Source organism: Drosophila elegans, unplaced genomic scaffold (genome assembly GCF_018152505.1).
Source record: "Drosophila elegans isolate 14027-0461.03 unplaced genomic scaffold, ASM1815250v1 contig_349, whole genome shotgun sequence".
NCBI classification, from domain to species: Eukaryota; Metazoa; Arthropoda; class Insecta; order Diptera; family Drosophilidae; genus Drosophila; species Drosophila elegans.
Window position 1 is genome coordinate 1,092,844 of NW_024545729.1, and position 11,077 is coordinate 1,103,920.

Here is an 11,077-nt window from a genome sequence, read left to right on the forward strand (position 1 = left end):
CTCACACTGGTTCCACTGAACAGGTTTGAGCAAAAATGATTTTCGCGAGTCTCTACGCGCAGCCTCCCGCAGTGGATGAAAACCCACCACCAATCAGACCAAGAACGAGATGCTTTAAGGACATACCAGGACTAGTACATTGTCGGACGCCCAAAGACAACGCAGATATTTTTGGTGCTTATTCCTACGGGTTCTACAAATATGTAATTAGCTGTCAAGCTAGTAGAAATTTGTTGGCGCAATGTGTTAACGATTCGTCGCATCAAAAGTTCTATACGTATGTACATAAATAATATTTATGTGATAATATTAGGTCGGATTTCCATGTGTTAAAAAAATTTCTTTGAGAGTGGTGGAATCAAGCATTCATGCAAGGTCACTCATATAACTTTTGCGTAAAAAATATTTTAAAGCTGGCTCAAGGTTCAAGGAATGACGTCAAATTGTCAGTTTACTGGTCCTTAGTACATTATTAACACAATCGAGGACCTAACTAAAGAAGTTAAATATGTAAGCAAGGAAGGTCAGTGTGGTAGGATAATTATTGTTCAGTGCGTAAAGTTAATTCTTGCAAAGATGTTAAGCAATAAAGTTCCGTTTTTTTATTAATGTATATAAAAAAAATGTTCCATAATTAACTGAAAAAAAAAACACTTTATCTAAACCGTTTCCCAAATCAGAAAATGAAAATAAAAATATATATCTTGCAGTATAGAAACAGCTGATTTTTGTCTTGATTTGTACAATACGAATCGATTGAAACAATATTAAAGTGGAAAAAACAGCAATAATAAATATTTCAGTCAAATGGTACAAAGCAACGACAAGTAATGTAAACAAATGGGAACAGTTTTTAAGCAGAAAAGTCTCCAACAAGCTATACGTAATTGTAAGGGCTGACCAAAAAATTTTAATCACTAATCAAGTTAAATTTAAATACCCTTCGATGGGCGCCAATTTTGTTAGTGCAAAGTGCGAAAGGCCTGGGCCAAGTGAGTTATGTACTGGTAAGGAACGCTGATTGCCAACTAAGCTTCGCCTTATTAGTGGTGGGTCTGTCGGAAACCTCTTCCAGATACAATGAATACATTTGTTATAATTCTGTTCATAATATTGAAATGCACGTATATAAATATATAGTTCTTTTTCAGTAAGAACTATAAGTAGCTTTAGGGTGCAATGGCGGTGACGAAATTCAAAAGTGGCGGTGTTAAAATTATACCTTTTCAACTTTCTTTAATGTTTAAAGATTTATTGCTCTCACCTTGTGAACAAGTTTTTGAGGCGTACGAGATGGGTAATTGCTTTCAGTTTTGTTCTTGACTTAATACATGCTATTAACTTGATATTTAACTTGCATCTGTGGTTATTCAGAACTGTTTTTCAAAATCAGGATATTGAGGCACCGCTGGGCTTAATGTTGATTTAGTTGAAAAATCTTATAGATCCTTAAGAAAACAAAAGAAAAACAGCCAAAATGTGTGCAAAATTTCTAACTTTTGGCATAATATTGTGATTTATGTTTTATTTTTTTCAGTGCGATCCCAATATATTAAAAACAAAGGAGCTTGTCATGTCATGGGAGAGCATTGATTCTAAGGATCTCCTTAGGTATTAAAACTTAGATATCTTTACATGAATGTACACATATGTATATACAATTGATGTTCACTTTTAGCATCCCACCTAGCCAGAATCTGTCTGCAACACATTTACTAACATCACCTGATGGATCACGTTACCTGTTGGAAAACTCAAACGGTTAGCAATAAAAACTTATGCACTTTCTTGTTAAATAAATAAACATACTATTAGCTGCGTGCTATAACATATTGCGATTATTTATTTCACAAGAATAGAATAAAACATTTATAATAGATTTCGGTGTACCGAAAACACTTATGGAGGTATCTAGTTTGCTGTTAAGCAAAAAAACACAAAATCCATCACAATTCCACACTCCGTATAAAATATATCAAAACCTCAGAGATTTCTTTGGCACCCTCCAACATAGTTTATAGTGAAAGAAAACAACTTTTAAACGTTTTACCAATTATAAATTATAATTATTGTCTTTACTTCGTTAAGCACCTGCTTTTTAGTATTTTAATTTAAAGAGAGGTTTTAATAACTGTATCCGATGTAAGATTACTTGAGAAAGAGTGGTTCAAAAATATAAAAACTTTGTTTTCAAAAGTCGTTAATGTCGGAATAACCGCGACTTCAGCAATTTACAGAAATTATGGCAACGTTATCGAGACGGATTCGATGCCAAAAAAAAAATTATACTACCTCTTCGTCGAACAGACTTTTTCCTTAATACTTGTGTATGCTTAATTTTGTAAAATGATTAAAAGCACATTTACGCCTTAAATTACATTGTGCTCAATAATAAAAAAAAATCAAAGTTTTTTTATTTTATTTTTCTTATTAAAAGTAATGATAATTTTTTGATTTTTATTTTTTTGCTCAAAAGCAATTATTATTCTTGAAAAAAAAAATAAAACTGAAAACTGTGATTTTTAAAATAAAACTTATAACGATAACGGTCCCTGCTTTAGTTCGTATCCACTGCGTTATTTAAAAATAAAATTAACAACTTCTGCACTTTTCTTGTTGACTATTTCGGATTACTCTTCTATAAAAAAAATCAAACACAAATCAATTAACTAAGTGCCAGTCCCATACCCTTATTATGTCAACCAGAGCAAAAGTATCTGTCTCCATACTTTAATATAGTTAACGTCTTGCAGATTTATGTCAATTAGATGAAAGCTTTTCCCGACTGGCGGGATATGGGTCCAGCCCAGACGTCCGATCCCGATCCCTCTGGGCCAGCCAGGGGTTGTTAAGGTCGGGCTCTGTAATTGGTTGCTTTTTGTCGTGTCAACAAAGCCTGAAGCAGTATATAGCAAAACGAAAGGTAAGTGCCTTATCAATACGGACATGTTAATTGGCTGTCTGATACAAAACGCTCTTTAGATCGAGCGAGGACGACGTCTGTATGAGCAAAACAATCAAACGGAGGCCGTACGTACATGGCGTAGTGCGCTTAAAGGGACCTGCCAACGCGAAGACTGCTTCCAGCTTCTGGGATACTTGTATCAGGCTCACATGGACTGGGGAAAATTTCGCGAGGCTATCGAATTTGGTCATCAGCAGCTTGGGTAAGTTGTAGCTAGCTTCGGCATGCCGAATTTAAAACTAAAAGTATATGTATCAACTATATAAGCAAATGGATCTTGCAAGTAGTGCTAACATTTGGAGGCTCAAGTGGCCTGCACTTACAGAATACAAGTGCCAACAACTGTTCCTTTGCATGGTTTAGGTAACTGATCGTAAATTATCCTATAATCGGGATTATTATCTTGTTTCTAATATCCCACGGAGTGGCTTGTTTATCCCTAACTTGGTAAAAAAAATCTTAGGGAGAGCACAATTACCCTGATATTACTTATAGTCAAAGACATTCTTTGACCGCTCGCAGGAGGTTATTTTACATGCTATGTGTATATATATTTTGGGTGACTCAAGCTATGATCAGCTCATATACTTATATGAACAGATAGTATTGGCTTAAAAAAGCTTTAAGTGCATTTATTGTTATCTGAACGTTAGAACTCATCATTAAAGTGCATTTATTGTACAGTTACAAGAGTCTCAAGCTTGCTCGGTTTCTATAGAACGGATAGAATGCCGCAGCTTAAGAGGTTTCATTTTCCTCAAAACAAGAATTTAAATAAACATTTTTAAATGCTAGTGTGGAGAATTCAAATATAAATTGGGTGCCACAGTCAAGTCATTAACTGAAACTATCACTTCCATAAGTCTATCTATAAATCATTATTGTAACTATGAGGAACGAGAGAGTGATTTGTACGCGAAGACCTCCGCCAAAACAAAAGTATTAGGATGGAATAAGGCAGTCCTATTATTACTGTAATAAGGGTAACTTTAAAGTTTTTCTGGTATAAACTAACGTTTACTTATATCACTGGTTTATTTCTATTTAACTGCAATTATTTGGTTGAACTTAATGTAAAACAGTAGTGAATACTCTTTTTCTTTTGATTGTTGTTGTATTCAGTGTGTTATAAAGTTTTAAGAATTAATCGAATCATTGACGTAATGAAACGTTTTCGTTGCAAGATTCGGATTTAGCACACCGAAATATGTATTTATTTTGTAAATTTACTTGCATTATCATACACTTTTGGTGATTAGCAGTGTCATCGGTTGGATCATTCGTCTTTCCGCTTCTACGCCAACTTGTCTCTCAGTTTTATAGCTATCTGGATGAATGTTTCCCAAAAGTCTTCTATTTGTCCTTTATATACAGTTTTTATATCACAAAAAATTAACATATACACGAATTTGTAAACTACCTTCAGAATTTCAGAGGAACTGGATTCGCCAAATATGCGGGCTGAGACGTACCTTAACCTCAGCAGAGCACACGCTTGTTTGGGGGGCTTGGAGAGATCCCTAAGTTATGCTCGGCACTCACTTTACAATGAGTGCGGCACGAAGTGTCGAAGTGGGCTAGTCCACTTGACTGTGGCACGAGTATATCTGGAAATGGGAGGATTCTCTAGGGCACTGGAAGGCTTACAGGGGGCTTACAAGATCGCTACCGCTATTGGAGATCCATCACTAGAGCTACAAGTGTATGTTGCGCTGTCTGAGCTTTTTGGACGGCTTCAAGACAACGACAAGAGCGCAACGTATGCTTCCAAGGCCTACGACCTGTCTCGTTCCCTACAACTGGGTGACCTCAACTCATGCCACCATAGAGCCGCGTTGTTGCGAATGGCTGTATCTCTGCGAAAGCAGGGCGAACTCGGAGATGCACAAGATTACTGTAAGGTAGAGTCAAGTCGGACCATCTACTCATCTCGAGTTCCACACCGTTGACCGTTTTTCCCTTTTAGGAGGCCACAAAGCTATCGCTTATATCTGGGGATCAAGCCACTTACACGAGAAGTGTTCGCGTTATGGGTGACATTTACCGCAAGCAAATGGACATGGACGTAAGTATTACTTTCTGCAACAATAGCTTAACGACTCAATGAGTCCATAATTTCGTTCGTTTAGTAAAGATCGTTATTTTGTAGTACTGATTGTTTTTCAAAATTATGCGTTATTGTTTTTTGGCCTATTTGTGGGATTGAAATTATTTCGGATCTTCCTTTGACCAGCCCGTACACTATTGAAAGGCGATTAACGCAATCATGTAAATCTTACCTAGGCAAACTACTTTTATTTAACATTTATTGATTTTTAAATTTAAATTAAGAATATGCTATGTCAGGTATTTAGGTACTGAAATATTTTTATTTATTTTTGGTTTCAAATTGGCTTAATACCACGCCAATATGCTAGTAAAAAATAGCATAGTTAAACTGCAACTTAAATATAAGTTAATTTCAATATATAATTATGTTTCTTAATTTTCTCAATTGCCAAGATATCATTGACCACAAAATGATAACAATTTTGGTTCCGAAAAACTAGTACCTTTCCCAACACTGATTACACCATTAGGGTGGGTCGAAATCTACTGACGGAATGTTTTCCTAATACAACTCAAACAAATAGTGGAAACGAAACGAATGGCTTAAGAACACTATTGGCTATATATTTGGAATACATTCTTATCTCGTTCAGAGGATCTTTTATACTTCTCTATTTTAGAACACTTTCAACTCATAATTAACAACAAATTATTTCAGCGGGCATTCCGGCAATACGAACAGGCAATGGGTACGTCAGCAAGCTTAGGGGATCGTATGGCTCAAATGGAGGCAATGGACGGAGCGGCCCGTTGCCTGGAAACACTGCGTCTTCAAAACAAGATCTGCAACTGCAGACCACTGGAATTCAACACACGACTTCTGGAAGTTGCAAGCTCCATCGGGGCCAAGGTAAGAGTGAGAGATTTTCATGTATTTGCACCCGTTACTCGAAGAGTAAAAGGGTATATTGTGATCGTTGAAAAGTATGTTACACGTAGAAGGAAGTGTTTCCGACCCTGTAAAGTACATATGTTCTTGATCAGGATCAATAGCCGAGTCGATCTAGCCATGTCCGTCTGTCTGTCTGCCGCTGCTTTGCCGCTGTTCGGCCGTTACTCGGCCGCTGCTCTGCCGGTGATCGCTGATGTAGAGAAACACAACGAATGAACTGTAAGCTTCTAGTGTTGGTTATGTAGTTCGATTGTTTTGTGGGGGAACATTTATTTTGAAGTTTGTTGGCTGAGTAACCTAGTAGTCGGGGAACTCCACTAAAGCGTTCTTTCTTGTTTTTAATTTACTTACTGTAAAACTTTAATGCTCCAAAATTCAAGATTATGTGGTATAATAGATTAATTTACTTTTAGTGAAGAGACTCATTTGGGTATTCGAAAAAAAATATGCACACACTATGAAAAAAAACAAGAAAAAAAGATAACTTCGGCATGCTGAAGATTATATACCCTAGCAGTGATTGCAAAATGTAAAAAATATTTATAACAGCTTTATTCTAATTTGTATGCCTATAAAGCAATGAAGCTATTACGATTTTCCCTCGAATTATATGATTGTTTCTATGGCACATCGTTGTTAAAATCAAAACCGTAATTTTAAACTTTCTTTATATCGAAGCATGCTTAAATCAATTGAAAACCCGAGAAGTTATTTCGGTATATTTTTCTTATGGAAGCTAAATGATGTTGTCGTTCGATTCTAAAAAAAAATAAAATCGGAATTCTGTAACAAACCATTGCTGTAATAAACCAAAAAAAAAACAGCGAAGCAGTTCCTCTTTTATTTATATATATATGTATATATATATATATAGATATAGTCATCCGATCCGTATCGTTCCGGCTTAAAGTCAACATTTGGAACAGTATGATGGAGATAGATTTGAAACGGAGAGACCGACGGACGGACATGGCAAAGTCGAATAAACTGGTGATGCTTATCAAGAATATATATACTTTGTAGAGTCGGAAATGCTCCCTGTACTGTGTTTCAAACTTATGCGGTGTTTGTGCATTTCAGTTTCTGGTCCGCAAGATTCGTTGTCGACTGGCACTCATCTACCGCGCTTTGGGCGACGAGGATCAGTACAACACACATTTTCGTTTGGCCAATCAGACGGACGCTGCGCTGGGCCTGAATTGTGGCGCGTGTGGCGAGTTGTTTGGCCTTCGGCCGGAAAACTTGGAGGCTCTGCCTTGTGCGCACATTCTCCATGCAAGGTAAGCCCATATTAAGATTTCGTTAAAAAAGTTTGTCTGCTGCTATATTTTACCCATTAAAAAAAGAAGAAATTGCCCAACTATAAGCGAAGCCTCTCTGCGAAACTAGAACACAAATGAGGCCACTCATCAACCAAATGACACTTTTTATGGGATTCAACTAAATTTATAGATTTAAGATTTTATTACTTGTCGTTAGTAGGGAGTAGGGAGTCTTAGAGAGAAGATTCAACAAAGAAAACAACCGTCATAGCAAAAAAAAAAAAAATTGTGTTGTTAGTAGTTAAAAGTTATTACTTCTTTTCATTTAAGTCAAGTATTTTAAAACAAACAGTTGGTTCTGGAAAAGTTTAATGTATAATGCTATGTGATTTTTTTCGATACTCGAAAGCTGCCCAAAATAGATCGAGCCCTTACGCTAAAGCTTTCAAAATTGTATATACTCTTTAAACCGACTTTAATATTAACGAGTTATTCATAAAATAAAATAGGGTTACAGCTGGCGCCATAAGCCACACTACCAGTAAAGAGCGAGCAGCACCTTACCCCCGCTACAGCGACACTATCTTAGGTAAAGCAGCGGCAGAGCACACGCGAACAGTATAAAACCTCTGTCGGCACACACACATTGAAAGGTTTTCCCTTGCAAATTACTCACACAAATTAAGTGCGAGCATTCTCAAAATGTGTGCCATCCGCTGCTCTTCCTTCACAAACTCCGTTTTGCAATTGTACAGTGACGTCATAACAAAACATGTTTGCCAATAACTTTTTTGAAAAATTTGTGTCTCTAACTACACAGAGCGTAATAACTAAGGTCGTTAGAGTGTGCGTGGCTCCGTTTTGTAATAAACTTGCGTTGCGTAAGAATTCGTGGAATCTATATATCGACGTTGATGCGGACGGACAGACTAGATGGACATGGCTAGATCGACTTGGCTAATGATTCTGACCAATAATATATAAGGGTGTTAAAAAAAAAATTTAAGTTAAATATGCGCCGTTTTGTTCGATGACTAGTTCCCAACGAGAAGCCAATTTCATAATGCACTTGGTGCGAGGTCGTTGCAAAAGAACCTTCCATCCGAGCTCCCGGGCATCTGGCTCTTTACCAAAGGAAACGCTTCCTTCTACCTGTTACATGATTTTCAGCGATAACAATATACTGTTTTTGCTCGTATAGGGTATAAAATAAATATATTTATATACAAGTTTATGATAGTGTAGAGTTCTTCAGGTAACTTTGTTTTTTCCGTTGTTGCAGACATCTAAAAACAATGCTAGCCCTTAAAACTAAAGCACAAAAAAATGATCAACAAGTAAACTAATTTACACATTAAATTGTTTCAATTTGATTTTTGCTCTTATTCTTTTATGTGGCGTTTCGCAGATGTGCCTACGAAATATTGAGACGTCGGGACAAAAACACACCACGATCATGCCCCGCCTGCAACAAGTTGGTGAGCTCCCGCATACATCTCTGCGGCAACGCACCTGCTGAGAGCGAGAGTACCGACGGAGGCAGCGCCGTGACGGTCACCCTAAATGCCAATGCCCTGTCGGTTGACGGTCTCCTAGGGATGAACTCCGACATCCTACTCCCTTCGGTGGCGTTCTGCCACGTCAACAAACCAGCAGGGGACACCGAAAACAGCACCTTGTTGTCCCCCAAAGTCATGTACCACAGCAACTTGTCGCTGGCCTCGCTGAGTATGCGGGCATCCAGCCTAACGATCGATAGCGGACAAAATGCGACATCATCTGTTTGAAGTGAGAACGAGGACATGTTTTGATGGATGTAGGCTCTGTGGCGGGGATGGTGACATCGAGGGTTCTTTTAAACGTCGGGACATGGGGTCAAAGTGCAATATCAGGATCGTGATTTTATCGCTCGTTATTATAGATAGACTATTTTGGTTTTCGAATTCTAGAACATTGCATTTTAAATGCACAGAAAAGTTAACAACAGTTTAAGTTACTACAATCTAAGCCCTATCGGAGCAAGTGAGAGAGCGGGCATTTTAAATAAGGCTTAAGCTTGAACTCTAACTAATTACTTACCTAAAGTACCTTGCCCAACCTAAAGTATATAAAAGTCTTGTGTATTGTTCAAGTTTTAAGGTTACAACAATTTTCAGGTAATATTAAAATGTTTTCTCACTAGTAAAATGCACACACGAGAAATGTAAAAACTAAAATAAATCGTTACTATGTGTTGTTAACACATATTGTTTTAAAGCTGGGGCCCACAACACACAAAAGCATAAATCTGGTCAATATTTTTTACTCTTCCTACTCTTCGGTTTAATGTAATGTGGAACAAGCAATGGAGCGATGTGCTCCCCAAGCACGTGGAATAATCGCCATCACCACGAAGTGGACCAAAATCGTAATACCTCTCGTTGTGGCGACTTGCACTGTCCCGCCAGATCGCCCTATTAAGCCGTTCCAGACGTGTCTTTGTTCGGTTTCTTAAAGTCCCCTGTCTACATGAACAAACCCAAGACTCCAGAAGCCCTAAAGGACAACTTTCGACACGAGCGAAAGAGTCTGTCTTCTGAAGTTCTTGGCGAAGTGATGAAAAATGTCATAAAACGAGTCCGTATGGCAATCAATCATCATCATCTTTACTTTGTCAAAGAAATTCCAAGGGTTCAAACAAACATAACCAAAAAAGAAAAGGAAATTGGCATCATCGGATAACTTCTTTTGGCCCACCTGCACTTGGAAACTCATATTGTACTACCCAGATATTGCTGATTGTCATATCTTCCGCTTGATCAGCACTTCTCCAGGTACGATAAAATATGGAAAAAGGTAGTTGCGACTAAGAAGGTTATAATCAAGCGATCAATATATTGTGCAGACAGTCAGGAATCCAATAATCTATAATCTATTATTTTACAAGTTTTTAAATAAAAGTATTGTTTTATAAATTTGTCTACACAATGTGCAAATACAATTTTTGTAAGAATGAAAACGGGTTTAGTAACGAAACTTTTCAGCAAACATCACCAACACCAGTCAAGAATATAAACATATTTTAGCTCAAAACTGCCTTTTGTTGGCCAACACACAAATTTAAAATTTTTAAAACAACTTATATAGCGCGTTCCGTTCACAGAAAACCAATCTTCAATGTTATTGAATTCCGACAGGTGTTAAATTGATTAAATTTAAATTTTAAGTTTTTTCAAATTAGTTTTTTTGTAACAGTTTTCAGCACGATGTCCATATAAATCGATGTGAAAGTAGACTGACTAATTTGGTTGTGATTGCTAAATAACTGAATTTAATTAGACTGACAAAGTGAGTCGATCGCTAGAACCATTTTAAACGTCAAATAATTGTTTAAATTACTTTAAACAACTTTTAACCACTTGTCGAGAAACTCTATTTGTAAGATGATAAGCTCAAATTGGCTAACTCTAAATTGTTTGCCAAGTGGATGATAATTTTGATTTTGAATGGAGTATGAATTTAAAAAGCGGTGAGCCTGAAGCTAAAAAATATGTAGGTTTGTTGCGGTGAAGAAATTACAGTAATTTCAGCTAAATTCGAATTTTGTATATTTCAGAGCCCCTTGACGAAAGAGTTTTCATCTCGCCCTCACTTTGCACATAATACAATTTTTAGATAATAAAATAAAATATTCCTATTACAAGAACAAATGCACTTATTGAGCACACGAGTGAGAACCACTGGTTTATAGGTCACAGGTCAAAAAGGCTTCCTTCGTCTCCTAAAATACTCCTCGAAAAGAGTACAATACGAGTACTCAACTAGTAAAGGGTAATAATGTCGAACAAAATTATAATCTTGAGCTGTATA

The 11,077-nt window shown here is 36.9% G+C and overlaps 1 protein-coding gene across 1 annotated transcript; it reads left to right on the forward strand.

Moving 5' to 3' along the window:
• Positions 1–119: 119 nt before the first annotated feature.
• Positions 120–9,468, forward strand: LOC108145331 (43 kDa receptor-associated protein of the synapse). Its single transcript, XM_017270712.1, has 10 exons — positions 120–277; positions 1,538–1,611; positions 1,679–1,761; positions 2,754–2,923; positions 2,983–3,167; positions 4,392–4,866; positions 4,932–5,030; positions 5,733–5,924; positions 7,047–7,246; positions 8,637–9,468. The coding sequence occupies exons 2-10, from the start codon at positions 1,574–1,576 to the stop codon at positions 9,013–9,015; spliced, it is 1,821 nt and encodes a 606-aa protein (XP_017126201.1). The 5' UTR covers positions 120–277; positions 1,538–1,573; the 3' UTR covers positions 9,016–9,468.
• The last annotated feature ends 1,609 nt before the right edge of the window (positions 9,469–11,077 follow it).

Bases quoted from the DNA above. Each gene is read 5' to 3' on its own strand.
- LOC108145331 (XM_017270712.1), top strand. From the start codon at position 1,574: ATGTCATGGGAGAGCATTGATTCTAAGGATCTCCTTAG. The intron at 1,762-2,753 runs GTTAGCAATAAA...AACGTCTTGCAG, and splicing joins CCTGTTGGAAAACTCAAACG to ATTTATGTCAATTAGATGAA. The intron at 3,168-4,391 runs GTAAGTTGTAGC...AACTACCTTCAG, and splicing joins TTTGGTCATCAGCAGCTTGG to AATTTCAGAGGAACTGGATT.